The sequence below is a fragment of the Oncorhynchus mykiss genome, chromosome 17 (assembly GCF_013265735.2).
Source record: "Oncorhynchus mykiss isolate Arlee chromosome 17, USDA_OmykA_1.1, whole genome shotgun sequence".
Classification (NCBI taxonomy): Eukaryota; Metazoa; Chordata; class Actinopteri; order Salmoniformes; family Salmonidae; genus Oncorhynchus; species Oncorhynchus mykiss.
Window position 1 is genome coordinate 18728712 of NC_048581.1, and position 15667 is coordinate 18744378.

The 15667-nt window shown below is 44.5% G+C and overlaps 2 protein-coding genes across 4 annotated transcripts in view; both read left to right on the forward strand.

Moving 5' to 3' along the window:
* The first annotated feature begins 514 nt into the window (after positions 1-514).
* LOC110485567 (coiled-coil domain-containing protein 130 homolog) lies at positions 515-5892 on the forward strand. Its single transcript, XM_021556662.2, has 11 exons — positions 515-604; positions 882-926; positions 1673-1726; positions 1866-1948; positions 2026-2081; positions 2191-2251; positions 2358-2500; positions 2899-3071; positions 3790-3928; positions 4113-4305; positions 4679-5892. Exons 2-11 carry the CDS (start codon positions 924-926, stop codon positions 5055-5057), a joined length of 1284 nt encoding a protein of 427 aa, XP_021412337.2. The 5' UTR covers positions 515-604; positions 882-923; the 3' UTR covers positions 5058-5892.
* A 338-nt stretch (positions 5893-6230) lies between these two features.
* Positions 6231-15667, forward strand: part of LOC110494906 (venom factor) — a 36069-nt gene continuing 26632 nt past the window's right edge. For 2 of the 3 annotated variants that reach the window (XM_036949210.1, XM_036949211.1), the window contains exons 1-18: positions 6231-6366; positions 6607-6636; positions 6831-6872; positions 6967-7005; positions 7245-7437; positions 8490-8664; positions 8782-8852; positions 9041-9132; positions 9470-9552; positions 9699-9786; positions 10709-10811; positions 10956-11070; positions 11331-11446; positions 11722-11865; positions 12156-12371; positions 13146-13346; positions 13614-13772; positions 14040-14169. In XM_036949210.1, coding sequence (XP_036805105.1) covers positions 6278-6366; positions 6607-6636; positions 6831-6872; positions 6967-7005; positions 7245-7437; positions 8490-8664; positions 8782-8852; positions 9041-9132; positions 9470-9552; positions 9699-9786; positions 10709-10811; positions 10956-11070; positions 11331-11446; positions 11722-11865; positions 12156-12371; positions 13146-13346; positions 13614-13772; positions 14040-14169 — 2086 coding nt within the window. In that variant the 5' untranslated portion in view covers positions 6231-6277. The remainder of the gene's footprint in view (positions 6367-6606; positions 6637-6830; positions 6873-6966; positions 7006-7244; positions 7438-8489; positions 8665-8781; positions 8853-9040; positions 9133-9469; positions 9553-9698; positions 9787-10708; positions 10812-10955; positions 11071-11330; positions 11447-11721; positions 11866-12155; positions 12372-13145; positions 13347-13613; positions 13773-14039; positions 14170-15667) is intronic. The other variant, XM_036949212.1, reaches the window with a different exon arrangement.

The window sequence follows — 15667 nt, forward strand, 5'->3', positions numbered from 1 at the left end:
TTGTTCTATCATAGGCCTAGGCCTAATTTACATACTGTTTTGACCCAGGTCAGACCAACATCCAGAATAGAATGATTATGGAGATAATATATTTTCCCACTCTCAGTCATTACCTGCCAGACTGTTTCTTCTCTCTGTTAAGGGAGACACCTGTAGTGGGTATCCCTCACGTCTCTGGCACATCCACCAGGTCAAAACTAACCCCCCTGGCAGACACACACAGTCTGAGGTTTCTCCAGAGTCCAGTGCCTATGCTAACTGAGTTATGTTGATATTATCCAGGAGTTTTGGCCTGTCTCCTGACTGCCCATGTCCCTTCACTTTGATGGACGCTCTGGTTTCCATCATAACAACTTACAAAGGAGGAGGGAGGTAAAAAGGTGAATTGTCATAGTTGTGGACTTTTCCAATGGGTCTTGGGGTACAAAAATAAGTATACGAAAATATCTTCACAAAAAGTAGAAGTCTTTGTGCAGGCACAATTAATCAGAGACGATTAAAAAAAGCAGACACCAATGTGTGACGTTTCTCACAAAACGGAAGTGACGTTTTTGTGTATGCACTGTTGTCGATTTTGTTCTGCTAGCTAATGCTTTGGAAAACCGTAAGGAGCACGCTACTTTGTGATATCTCAATTGTTTTTCTTCGAAAACAGTTATGTTTCGGTTACAGTTCGTGTTAATTATGGGCACACATCTCCTGTTACATTCCTAAAACGGTTGTTTGGCTTATTATTCAAGATGGTAGCGTGAGCTAGTTAGCGGTTGTGCTTGTAAATAAGCTATATTATTTCGAACGTCTAAGTTAGATGGCTAACTTCAAGGTGTGCAAACATTTGTAAACACAAAAACGAAGCTATGACCCTGTGTTTTCTCCCCTAGGTGACAAAGGCTATCTTCTAGTGCGCTGTACAAGCTAACAACATGGTAAGTTGCCAGGCCACATCAAAATGTGTTCAACACACTAGTAGCGAACATTAGTGTCCTTGTAAATGAGCTCTTTTAGTATTTGTCCACCACTGGTGGCACCAGGTTTCCTCTGTGAGGAAGCCCCACTGGTGGCACCAGGTTTCCTCGGTGAGGAAGCCCCACTGGTGGCACCAGGTTTCCTCTGTGAAGAAGCCCCACTGGTGGCACCAGGTTTCCTCTGTGAGGAAGCCCCACTGGTGGCACCAGGTTTCCTCGGTGAGGAAGCCCCACTGGTGGCACCAGGTTTCCTCGGTGAGGAAGCCCCACTGGTGGCACCAGGTTTCCTCGGTGAGGAAGCCCCACTGGTGGCACCAGGTTTCCTCGGTGAGGAAGCCCCACTGGAGCGGCAGGTAGCCTTGCGGTTAAGAGCGTTGGGCCAGCAACCGAAAGGTCGCTGTTTCGAATCCCCGAGCCGGTAAGGTGGAAAAATCTGCCGTTCTGCCCTTGAGCAAGGCAGCTAACCCCCAACAACAACTGCTCACCGGGTCCCGTGACGAGGATGCTGATTTAAAGGCAGTACCTATCTGATTCAGAAAGGTTGGGTTAAATGCAGGAGTTGTACAACTGACTAGTTATTCCCCCTTATCCATGTAGAGAGAATCTGGTGCCACCCGTGGTGGACAAAAGAGCACTGTTAACTACTAGTGTGTTGAATACTTACTAGGTGTTCACACTTTCCTCTTTTTCCATATCTCCTTTCTCAGGGTGAGAGGAAAGGACAAAACCATTACTACCCTCCGGACTTCGACCCACAGAAGGTAAATATGACTACTGACCATCATCACATATAATAGATAGGTTAATGGATTTAAGAAATCAGTCTACACGTGAGCCTCTTAACCTGTTCTCACTCTGACTCTTTTCTCGCTTTCCATTTCTCCCCATCCCTCTCTCTAGCATGGCTCCCTCAATGGTTACCATGGAACCCATGCTCTACGAGAGAGGGCCAGGAAACTGTCCCAGGGTATCCTCATCATCCGGTCAGTAACACAAACATCAAATTCAGTGGTTACAGGAGGGTTACAGGAAACTGACTCTTGTCTATGTATTTTCACAGGTTTGAGATGCCCTATAATATCTGGTGTGATGGCTGCAAGAATCACATCGGCATGGGTAAGCTCTCTCGTCCATTCTCAGTTTTCAACCAAGTTGCTATATGTTTTCCTTTTTCAGAAACATAATCAATTACAGCCATTTCTTATCATACATTTGTGTCACTCAGGTGTACGTTATAACGCTGAGAAGAAGAAAGTGGGGAACTACTACACCACGCCAATCTACAGGTGAGACCAGACACATCTCAATCTCACACACACACACACACACACACACACACACTGAAGGCCAATGCATACATCTGTGTTGGTTTACCTGTGTGCTCCTCTTCAGGTTCCGGATGAAGTGCCACCTGTGTGTGAACTACATTGAGATGCAGACAGACCCGGCCACCTGTGATTACGTCATCGTGTGCGGCGCGCAGCGGAAGGAGGAGAGATGGGACATGGCTGACAATGAACAGATCCTCACTACAGGTAACTCATTTCTCCTCGTTGACCTTTACATTCTGTTAGGTGTGTGAGAAGAAGGATGGGGTATGGCCGACAACGAACATCCTCATCCCTGGCAACTAATGACATTTGGCCTCTCAGCCACCTTTTAGTCCCGACCTCTTATTCTTTAATACGTCAAACCCCAAAACAGAATGGACTCCAATTCTCTTCCAACAATGGCACTATTGATATCAGTTCCTTTATTCCTCCATGTCAGTGTCTTGTCTGCTCATTTCTTAGGCCTCATTGTCTTCCCTTTATCTCTCATGTGCTCTCTTCTTTTGTCACCTACCCCCCTTATTTCCCTCTCTCTACCACCCCCCTATACCCCCCCCCCCCCCCCCCTTTCCTGTCCCTGCTCCCTCTGTGTGTCTCCCCAGAGCGTAGTGAGAAGGAGAAGTTAGAGACAGACCCCATGTATAAGCTGGACCATGGTGGTAAGGACAAGGAGAAACTGAGGAAGGCTCTTCCCTCTCTGTCTGAGCTACAGGATCATCAGGCTGGATGGAAGGACGACTTCATACTCAACAGCAAGCTCCGCAGGAAGTTCAGGGTAAATGCACTGCATTCAGATCATAACTGTTTATTTATTTAATTTCACCTTTATTTAACCAGGTAGGCTAGTTGAGTACAAGTTCTCATTTACAACTGCGACCTGGCCAAGATAAAGCAAAGCAGTGTGAACAGACAACACAGAGTTACACATAGGATAAACAAGCGCACAGTCAGTAACACAATAGGAAAAAAAGGAAGTCTATATACAGTGTGTGCAAATGGCGTTAGGTGGTAGGGCAATAAATAGGCCATAGTAGCGAAGTAATTACAATTTACAATGCACTCGAGGCCACATTTAGATTCTCTACCCTTCTCCTGAAGTGTACACTTGTTCGCCTCCCTCTAGTCTAGCCATACCTACACAATCCAATGCTTTTACATTTGTGGGGAGTAGTGAACGAGTGCACACTTCAGGAGGAAAGAGAGAGGATTGGGATTCGCCCATGGAATTACTTGGACTCTTTGTCAAATAGTTTTTCCTTGATTCCTCGTATCCTTTGTCCTTGCCTCCTTAAAACACATTGGAGAAGTAGGTCAGTGTGGAGGGACCTTGGGAGTTTTTCCTCCAGTATGGTTCAAAAGGCGGCGAGGATGCGAGAAGCCCCTTGTAAAGGAGATGTATCTCAATGGGACGTTGTGTAAATAGGGTGGATAGGTGTAGGTCTGTCTTTAGGGCTGCTGACTTAACTGTTCATCTCCACTGATCTAATACGCAGACTGAGAAGAAAGTGATGGCGGAGGAGGAGGAGAAAGACAACGCCGTGAGAAAGAGGACAAATCTGTCCATCCCTCTGCTGCCCGAGAAAGAGGAGGACAAGAAACTAGCAGCACTGCTCACCTACACAGCTCCTGACTGTAAGTGGGCATGTACAACACACACACAGAGAATAATAATGCACTCTAAACCAGACTCTCTCAATCACACACTGTTCATACACACTATATCACAGGCAAGCGTGCACACACACACACACAAACTACACACACACACTACTTTTTCATAAAAGAACACCATCCTCTCCTCATCCCCTTCCTCTAGCCTACGATGACAGGCAGAACTACAAGCGGAAGGAGATCTCTAGCCGCTCCTGGTTCAGTTCCCCCACTCTGCCACCAGGTAGCGCTGCAGGCAACCTTCTTCAGAAGCTGGGCCTACAGGGGAAAGGTGCTGCTGTGGCCAAAGCCCTGGGTCCCCAAGTCTCCTCCCCTAACCCACACAGTCTCATAAGGAGGTAGGTCAATGAATGGGTGAATTAGAATTTCCCTATTTGCTGACGCCAATGACGACAGATAATCTTCCTTGGGCCCAACACACAACTAGTCAAAAGACTTTACAATTTACATGAATGTTAGTGGATCTATCAACATCATTATGTATGAATCAGTTTTCCCTTCTGGATCATAATGAATAAGATTACATGGACAGGATGGAGCTGACCCTAGATCAGTACTTCTACTCTGAAACGCTTTGTGAAAACAGGCCCAGTAATGTTCATGTAACCTAAGCCACCTTTTTGTTGTGCTAACCTGTTGCAGTGTGTTCACCATATTTTCTACACAGTTGATTGATAGTGTGTGCGTGTGTGTGTGTGTGGTTATCCACAGGAAGACCGAGGGCTCTGGGAACAAACCAGAGGTCTGCGCTACAGTCACACGCAGGAACTCAGACCCAGGAACCAATGATCTGGGAAACAGTCTCTCGCCGGAGGGGAAGGAGTTACAGGTTGCACAAACACAAAGGACTGGGGGGACAGATTTGGGAGTTGCACAGCCTGAGCAGAGACAGGAAATGGTTGAAACTCACATGAGATCTCTGGAGATGCAGATTCTTAACACCACAACAGAAGAAGAGGACAGAGGACGATCGAAAGGAGAGGATTGTGGGACAGTACTGGAGGACCATGACAGTGGTTGCTCTGGGGTGTTGAGGACGTCACTGGTTGCAGACTACAGTGACTCCTCCGACTCCGACCCCGGGGTGTAGGGTCAAGTTTCCCCTAGATGCTGATCTTGAGTCAGTTTTGACTTTCCTCCACTAAATAGTTAAGGTTGGGGGAGGGGAATCTGATCCTAGATCTGTAGCTATGGTAAACATCAACCTGAAGCCAGACCTAGGAGTATGAGGATGGACTGTTGACTTTGTGTTAGACAAACCAGACCTTTAGCCTGGTTAAAACAGACTGAATGCTGAGCTCAATATGCTTGGAAAGTGGAGATGTCATAGAACCCGCTGCAGTGTTTGCTAGCAAAATACATTTTGCGGTGGCTAATTAATGGTACATTTGCGAATTGTTTTGCCCCATAGTGAGCCAAAATGATAAGCTAGCCTGCTAAAATGGTTTAGTTAGCAATCGCTGCGACACTATTTTGCTAGGTACAGTAGCACTTCTGTGTCAATAGAATGTATTCAAAATGACTAAGTTGTCTCCTGTTTGGTTTACATGTTATCATTGTGATGTGCATCCATGTGTACCCACTTTCTATGTGTATTGAAACAATGGTGAGCCCTGCATTCAGTCTGGTGTAAACCGGCTACGAGACAGTTTGCTCTATGGCCAAAATGTGTGTGTGTGTGAGACTGGGACTGAAGGTACAGAATGTGTTTGACAACGGGATCTTTTCACCCTAAATAACCATGGACGAGATGTTGTTTTCCAGTTGTATTGATTTGTGTAGAAGTCGTGTATTCTACAGAGTGGAGTGATTATGCGAATGTCATAAACAGTTGTCCTCTGATATGCAGTGTATGTCCACATTGCTCTTGGTAATACATGAATCTGATAAATATCTGGGCCTTTGCGGGTCTCGCTGTAAATCAATGTTGTTTTTGTATTTTCTTTATAGAAACTATAAGCCATGATCAAGATAACTTAGAACATAATGCACAGCCATGGATCCCAGTGATGTATGATTCATATTGGGAATATCAAATGTTCTGTCTTTGCTACACACGCAGAGGAGGCATACTATTTGGGGTATGTTACATGATTACAAAAGCAACTGACCTCTTAGCATTGTTGAAGCTTAGCTGCATTTGGTTAGCAATTGTATTCACCAATTAAAAAAGGGATAGGTATTGCTTGAATATAGTCTGCCAAAATATCACACTCTTTGGGGGCTGGGCTCTGGGGGGGGGGGTGTTGTCTCTGTGTGAAAGAGTTCTTTCCCCAGTGTCGTGAGAGTTTAGTTCCATACACTGTCAGAATGGCAGGGGGAACACTGCTCCACATTTTGTTGCTTTGTGTTTTCTGTAGCTGTTGCGCCCAAATATTCAACAACCCAAACCGAGAACGGTAAGTTTTCCTTTCTCAACTTTTCATTTTGCTGCCGTAGACCGTACTACGTTTTGGCTCTCTGCTAAAAGCGCTATTTCTTAAACTTGACTGCTGACAGGCACGATTTCTTGGGGTTGTATATTACACAGTGGGCTAATCAAAATACTAAAATATAGTTATTTTTTACTTGTTTCTGGGCTGTTTTAAACTACTCCCTGACTGTCACATTTTTAACAGATGTATTTCTCAACTTTTTAGGATGCGACTGAGTCCACGGGATCGTCGCCGGTAGGGTCTATGATTATTATCTCTTCTATTTATTCTAATTCAGACCAAATCTAAATATTCACTATATTCCTAATTCACAGTAACACGTAACTGCAATATGTAATCATAATGATCAATAATGTATTATTAGTAATATCAGTCTAAGAACAATGCAGTTCTCTGAAATGTATACAACACTCAATGTGCCCATTCAGATTTGAATATATGGACCTTGACATGTATTTTGATCTTCATGAGTGAGTACAGAATCTTCTCTACCTTGTTGAACCCTCATGTCGCACTACCAAATGTTGGCATTAAAGGAAAAAACAATGCTTCATTTATTTACAGTAGAAGAAATCCAAAAGACCACACCAGTCTGGAACCAAGGTACAGTGCTCCCAAAAGTATCTAGATAAGCACAAAAGGCAATCCTTTCGGTTACTAAAATACTACTCTACTGTATGCATGTCAAAGTTTGCCAAATGGGTAAGATTATAAAATAAAAAAGTGATCTTCTCACTCTCTCTTCCTCTCCCTCCTTAATCTTCTCCCTGTTCTCCCTCTCATCCCTTCTCCTCTCTCTTGTACCTCCACCCTCGCCTCCTCTCTTGTCCCCCTCACCCCAGGTTCATCCTCCTAGCCCCTAACATTCTGAGAACAGACAGTGAGGAGTCAATCTATTTAGAATCCCATGGCCTTAACAGCCCTGTCACCGTCACCATAACAGTCCATGACTACCCGGAGAGGAGGTACCAGCTCCTGCAGGACACCGTCACACTCGGCCCGGCGAACAGCTACCACACCCTCCAGATCATAAAGGTGATTCAGTTCAATTCACTACACCCTCAAGATCATAAAGGTGATTCAGTTCAATACACCACACCCTCAAGATCATAAAGGTGATTCAGTTCAATACACCACACCCTCAAGATCATAAAGGTGATTCAGTTCAATACACCACACCCTCAAGATCATAAAGGTAATTCAGTTCAATTCACCACACCCTCAAGATCATACAGGTGATTCCATTAGATTCAGTTCAATACACCACACCCTCAAGATCATAAAGGTAATTCAGTTCAATACACCACACCCTCAAGACCATACAGGTGATTCCATCAGATTCAGTTCAATACACCACACCCTCAAGATCATACAGGTGATTCCATCAGATTCAGTTCAATACACCACACCCTCAAGATCATACAGGTGATTCCATTAGATTCAGTTCAATACACCACACCCTCAAGATCATACAGGTGATTCCATTAGATTCAGTTCAATACACCACACCCTCAAGATCATACAGGTGATTCCATTAGATTCAGTTCAATTCACCTCACCCTCAAGATCATACAGGTGATTCCATTAGATTCAGTTCAATACACCACACCCTCAAGATCATACAGGTGATTCCATCAGATTCAGTTCAATTCACCACACCCTCAAGATCATACAGGTGATTCCATTAGATTCAGTTCAATTCACCTCACCCTCAAGACTAGACCATACAGGTGATTCCATTAGATTCAGTTCAATACACCACACCCTCAAGATCATACAGGTGATTCCATTAGATTCAGTTCAATTCACCTCACCCTCAAGACTAGACCATACAGGTGATTCCATTAGATTCAGTTCAATTCACCACACCCTCAAGACCATACAGGTGATTCAGTTAAATTCCCCTCACCCTCAAGAGTAGACCATACAGGTGATTAAGACTTGTCATGAGTATGTATGTCCCCTGTATAATGCCTTATTATACTGTCTTTATGATCCAGAATAAATAACTGCCATTTTGACTGAACCTCCAATACATTATAAAGGCTAATATCTGCTTATAAAATACTTCTTCTTCCCCCTCCCAGCTCCCCTCAAAGCGTCTGGTCAAGGGGAATGAGGAGTCCTCCAGGAACCAGTATGTGTATGTGAAAGCAGAGTTTGGGGGCTACCACGAAGCTGAACAGGTTGTTATGGTCTCCTTCCACTCTGGATACATCTTCATCCAGACAGACAAGCCCCTCTACAAACCTGGAGACACTGGTGAGGGGGATGAGGGAGAGAGAAAAAGAAAGTTCTCAATGACATGTTAGGTTCATGTGAATGATGAATGGCATCTCCGTCTGTCTGATCTCTCTCTCTCTCCCTCTCTCTCTGCAGTACGCTGCAGGGCCTTTGTGTCTACACCTACCTTCCAGGCCATCAACAGCTCCATCACCATTGAATTCCAGGTGGCTAAAATTTAATCACATGCCCTTTAGCCTACATGTCTTAAATTATAGAAAGTAACACTTCATTATGTTTTAGAAATACAAATATTTCATACGATTTAAGGTGTGTGTGTGTGTGTGTGTGTGTGTGTGTGTGTGTGTGTGTGTGTGTGTGTGTGTGTGTGTGTGTGTGTGTGTGTGTGTGTCAGAATTCAGACGGCGTCGTGGTGAAACAGACCTCCAGGACCATAGCTAAGAATGGAATCTTTGCTGATACTCACGTTCTACCTGACATAGTCAAGTGAGTCAGGAACATCATGACGTTTCTAGCCTGGTATGAGGATTCTAGCCTGATATGAGGATTCTAGCCTGATATGAGGATTCTAGCCTGGTTTTCAAATATGTAACACTTTGCTTTATAAATCATTATGCCGCCTGGTCATAATGCTCTATGAATGTAGTCATTATGAGCAGTTATAACTCATACGCCGTTATAAATGTGCTTGGAATACTGTATGAAGAGGATGTCCATACAAAGTGTTACCCCTATCCTACTGCCATTTACTAATGCTAATACGTGTGTTTGTGTGTGTGTGTGTGTTTGTGTGTGTGTGTGTGTTTGTGTGTGTCTGTCATAGTGAGGGAACGTGGAAGATCATTGCAAAATTTGACAACTGGCAACAGAACAAGTTCAGTAGTGAGTTTGAGGTGAAGAAATACGGTAGGTGGAAGGGCTTTGTAAATATGTCTGCACGTGCCTGTGCGTCATTCAACGTGGTTCCCTCTCCATATTATTATCCATATTATTACTCGTTGAGCTAAAGCCTGGGCAGAAGCTTGGGGAGCTAACACAATGCTCTGTTGCAGTGCTGCCTGCTTTCAATGTCACACTGACTCCCAAGAAACCCTTCCTCCGTCTGGATGATACTGAGCTGGTGGTGGAGATCACAGCCAGGTTAGTAACACTAAAGTAGACCTACTGTATTGCTTATTAATGTGTTATGTATGGTTTATGAAACCCTTATGTAGGTCCCCTTCAGACAAAGTGTTACTAATGCCGGGTTCATGACATTTCAGATACTCAGCACCTCAAGAGTTAAAATTAAGCTTCCTGTTGGTTGATTCTGATACTTCCCAAGTGGGAAACTCGGATATCATCGTTCTACAACGAGTAAGCAAGTCGGAAATATCAGTTTCCCGACAGGACGTGAAAGCGACATTAACACTGTAATAATAGTTGTGATAATGGATAATTGTCACAAAAATAGCTCACCCATCATAGAACGACTGTTGACTTGAATGGAAATGTCTGTTCCAGTAATTCTAGCTCTATGGTAACAGCTGCCTGTTTGGTGAGGCCGTTCTAGTAATTGTATTTCTATGGTCACAGCTACCTGTATGGTGAGGCTGTTCTAGTAATTGTATTTCTTTGGTCACAGCTACCTGTATGGTGAGGCCGTTCTAGTAATTGTATTTCTATGGTCACAGATACCTGTATGGTGAGGCCGTTCTAGTAATTGTATTTCTATGGTCACAGCTACCTGTATGGTGAGGCCGTTCTAGTAATTGTATTTCTATGGTCACAGCTACCTTATGGTGAGGCCGTTCTAGTAATTGTATTTCTATGGTCACAGCTACCTTATGGTGAGGCCGTTCTAGTAATTGTATTTCTATGGTCACAGCTACCTGTATGGTGAGGCCGTTCTAGTAATTGTATTTCTATGGTCACAGCTACCTTATGGTGAGGCCGTTCTAGTAATTGTATTTCTATGGTCACAGCTACCTGTATGGTGAGGCCGTTCTAGTAATTGTATTTCTTTGGTCACAGATACCTGTATGGTGAGGCCGTTCTAGTAATTGTATTTCTTTGGTCACAGATACCTGTATGGTGAAGATGTCCAGGGAACGGCCTACGTGATGTTTGGGGTGGAGGTGAACAAGGAGAAGAGGAGGTTACCATTGATCAAGCAGGTCACCAATGTGAGTACTGGTAGTACACTACATTATGAAGTGCTAGACCCTTTCCACAACTTAAAGTCATACACACCTCACACATCAAAGGAAGATTAATTCAGCGTAAAGTGTAAACATACAACAACTGCCATTTTCCTTCCTTCATTTCAGCTGCAGCAAGGCACCGCTACATTGACCATGGCGGAGATCAGGAAGGCCTACCCCGACCTCAGCTCCCTGGTTGGAAGCTCTATTTACGTCAAGGCCTCAGTGCTGACCAAATCAGGTAAGGTCAATAAAGTTTTGTTGAATTAAATTACAATGGACCTTCGAATGAAAAAGGTCAGATGCAGGCTATCCAAAACCTGATGACTTACGTTAGCTTCCCAAGCTAATGCCTAGGTTAGAACCCAGTCCATCAAACTATGGTAGGATTGATTTAAAACCTTGCTTGAGACCTAAAGACTTGTGGTAGCTCCCCAAGCTAATGCCTAAACTTTGACTCAGCGGGCTAACACAGTGTTGTATCTTTCTACTCCTCTATAGGCAGTGACCTGGTGGAAGCAGAGAAGTCTGGTATTAAGATAGTGAAGTCCCCTTACGTCCTCTCCTTCATAGAAACACCAAAGTACTACAAGCCTGGCTTGCCCTTCGACATCATGGTAAACTCACAACATCAACGCCTGATAGACAGAAAGGATCAACCTTATGGGAGATAAGAGCCATAGAGATGCAATATAATAATATCATTCTGAGATAAGAGAGTCTGGTTCAGATCCAGGTATAAAGTGTTTTATATCTCTAACAGGTTCTTCTAACTAGCCTCGTTCTACCATCCTCATCTCACAAGCTTACATTCTGTTAAAAGAAACGAGAGCGCAGTGGTCAGGGTGGTGGATCAGGTTACCTTCTAACGGGTTCTAACGGTGTTCTTCAGATCCAGGTGAGTTTCCAGGATGGTTCCCCGGCTCATAACGTCCCGGTCCAGGTGAGCCTCCTGGCCAACCCAATCACCAGCCACCGTGGCACCATCAGGACCGCCATCAACATGCCTGCTGAGCTAGGCCCTCAGATCATCACTGTGAGTACCGCTAACAGGGCTTATAACCAGCTATAACCTGCTATAACCTTCTATAATCACACTCAGTAGAGCTAATGGTGCTTATAATCAAGTATAACCAGCTATATCCACCCTCAGTAATGCCCTAAGCAGTTATAACAACTATCGGTTCTTAGTGTTCATAAGCAAAACTTTGCCTGTCTGTTTCTGTGTACTTGTGTACGTGTGTGTATCTGTGTATGGCTGTGCGAGCATGTGTGCGTGTGTGTCTTGGTTTTCATGTGTGTGTCCTGTAAATCCTAAACACACAGGCTGAGACCAAACAGACGGGCCTACAGCCAGAGCAGCAGGCCAGACAGCAGATGACCCTTCACCCCTACACACCCTTTGACCAACAGAGACAGAACTACCTGTATATCTCCACTGGGACCACCACAGTCTCTCTGGGGCAGAGCCTTGGCCTCAGTCTACACATCAACACTGCCGATAAGGCCCACAGGGAACTCATCACTCACCTCACATACCTGGTGAGTGGATATAGTCGAATGGAGTAGCATACAATTGAATGGAACAGCTGGTGAGTGCAAACTGAAATGGTCCAGATTTTTTACAATCCAAAATCAAGTCTTTTCAAGTTACTCCTGTATATTTATATTTTCAACCATATGTTGGTACCGTATATAGCTTAAACATTTACATACAGTGGGGAGAACAAGTATTTGATAACACTGCCGATTTTGCAGGTTTTCCTACTTACAAAGCATGTAGAGGTCTGTCATTTTTTATCATAGGTACACATCAACTGTGAGAGACGGAATCTAAAGAAAAAAATCCAGAAAATCACATTGTATGATTTTTAAGTAATTAATTTGCATTTTATTGCATGACATAAGTATTTGATCACCTACCAACCAGTAAGAATTCCGTCTCTCACAGACCTGTTAGTTTTTCTTTAAGAAGCCCTCCTGTTCTCCACTCATTGCCTGTATTAACTGCACCTGTTTGAACTCATTACCTGTATAAAAGACACCTGTCCACATACTCAATCAAACAGACTCCAACCTCTCCACAATGGCCCAGACCAGAGAGCTGTGTAAGGACATCAGGGATAAAATTGTAGACCTGCACAAGGCTGGGATGGGCTACAGGACAATAGGCAAGCAGCTTGGTGAGAAGGCAGTATATCAAATACTTGTTCTCCCCACTGTAGTTGTAGCTCTGTCTTCAAAATGTACCTTTGTCTGTCCCCAAAGAAAATATTTAGTGAACAAAATGAAGTGTGTCTCAAACTCCTCCTACAGGTGTTGAACAAGGGCAAAATCATCGTTGCCAAGAGACTAGAGGTCGGAGGTCAGGACATGACCAACATTCTGTTGACCGTTACCAAGGAGATGATGCCCTCATTTCGCGTTGTGGCATTCTACATGCTGCCGTGGGCGGGGACGTCGGAGGTGGTGGCTGATTCTGTGTGGGTGGATGTGGAGGATGCCTGTGTTGGGGCGGTGAGTGGACTGGACAACTCAGGGAAAGGGTTCAACTACCAGCTTCTCATGTTCCACTCTCTTTCCTCTCATTTCAATTCAATTCAATGTAAAGGCTTTATTGGCATGGGAAACATATGTCAACACTGCCAAAGCAAGTGAAGTAGATAACAAACAAAAGTGAAATAAACAATACAAATTAACAGTAAACATTACACTCACAGAAGTTCCAAATTAATAAAGACAATTCAAATATCATTGCCCCCCCCCCCCCCCCCCCCCCCCCAGTTGAGTGTTGGTCCAGCTGGCTCCAGGCCCTCAGAGTACTACCACCCAGGGAGAGGGTTCAACTTCCAGGTGAGAGGAGACCCAGGAGCCATGGTCAGTCTGGTGGTGGTGGACAACGCTGTGTTCCTGCTCAACAGACAGAGGCTCACACAGAGGAAGGTGAGGGAGACTGTGTGGGTCTGTGGAAATCAATAGACAGAGACACAGAGAGGAGAGTAATGGGGACAGTGGAGGGGTCAGTCGATCAGCCAATCATCTGAAGCTACCATCTGGATAACACACCTCTGACTCCTCTCCTCTGACCCCTCTCCTCTGACTCCTCTCCTCTGACCCCTCTTTCTCTGACTCCTCTGACCCCTCTTTCTCTGACTCCTCTGACCCCTCTCCTCTGACCCCTCTCCTCTGACTCCTCTTTGCCCCCATCAGATTTGGCAGGTGGTGGAAGGGGGGGACATAGGCTGTACCCACGGTGGGGGCAGCAACAGCATGGGTGTCTTCACTGACGCTGGACTACTGTTTTACTCCAACACTGGTGGAGCCACCTCTTCTAGACAAGGTAGCACACAACGCAGGCGCACATACACAGACAGACAGACAGACAGACAGACAGACAGACAGACAGACAGACAGACAGACAGACAGAGAGATAGACAGAGAGATAGACAGACAGACAGACAGACAGACAGACAGACAGACACAGACAGACAGACAGACAGACAGACAGACAGACAGACAGACAGACAGACAGACAGACAGACAGACAGACAGACAGACAGACAGACAGACAGACAGACACACACACACAGGAAGAGCCACCTTCTTTTGATTAATACGAGGAAAGAGGATAACATCAGTCCTCTGATGGTTAATACGAGGAAAGAGGATAACATCAGTCCTCTGATGGTTAATACGAGGAAAGAGGATAACATCAGTCCTCTGATGGTTAATACGAGGAAAGAGGATAACATCAGTCCTCTGATGGTTAATACGAGGAAAGAGGATAACATCAGTCCTCTGATGGTTAATACGAGGAAAGAGGGTAACATCAGTCCTCTGATGGTTAATACGAGGAAAGAGGGTAACATCAGTCCTCTGATGGTTAATACGAGGAAAGAGGATAACATCAGTCCTCTGATGTTTAATACGAGGAAAGAGGATAACATCAGTCCTCTGATGGTTAATACGAGGAAAGAGGATAACATCAGTCCTCTGATGGTTAATACGAGGAAAGAGGGTAACATCAGTCCTCTGATGGTTAATACGTGGAAAGAGGGTAACATCAGTCCTCTGATGGTTAATACGAGGAAAGAGGGTAACATCAGTCCTCTGATGGTTAATACGAGGAAAGAGGGTAACATCAGTCCTCTGATGGTTAATACGAGGAAAGAGGGTAACATCAGTCCTCTGATGGTTAATACGAGGAAAGAGGGTAACATCAGTCCTCTGATGGTTAATACGAGGAAAGAGGGTAACATCAGTCCTCTGATGGTTAATACGAGGAAAGAGGGTAACATCAGTCCTCTGATGGTTAATACGAGGAAAGAGGATAACATCAGTCCTCTAATGGTTAATACGATGAAAGAGGATAACATCAGTCCTCTAATGGTTAATACGAGGAAAGAGGGTAACATCAGTCCTCTGATGGTTAATACGAGGAAAGAGGGTAACATCAGTCCTCTGATGGTTAATACGAGGAAAGAGGGTAACATCAGTCCTCTGATGGTTAATACGAGGAAAGAGGATAACATCAGTCCTCTGATGGTTAATACGAGGAAAGAGGGTAACATCAGTCCTCTGATGGTTAATACGAGGAAAGAGGGTAACATCAGTCCTCTGATGGTTAATACGAGGAAAGAGGGTAACATCAGTCCTCTGATGGTTAATACGAGGAAAGAGGGTAACATCAGTCCTCTGATGGTTAATACGAGGAAAGAGGGTAACATCAGTCCTCTGATGGTTAATACGAGGAAAGAGGATAACATCAGTCCTCTAATGGTTAATACGATGAAAGAGGATAACATCAGTCCTCTAATGGTTAATACGAGGAAAGAGGG

Coding starts and splice junctions, on each gene's coding strand:
- LOC110485567 (XM_021556662.2), top strand. Junction 1,949..2,025: donor CAGGGTATCCTCATCATCCG/GTCAGTAACACA, acceptor GTATTTTCACAG/GTTTGAGATGCCCTATAATA. Junction 2,252..2,357: donor TACACCACGCCAATCTACAG/GTGAGACCAGAC, acceptor GCTCCTCTTCAG/GTTCCGGATGAAGTGCCACC.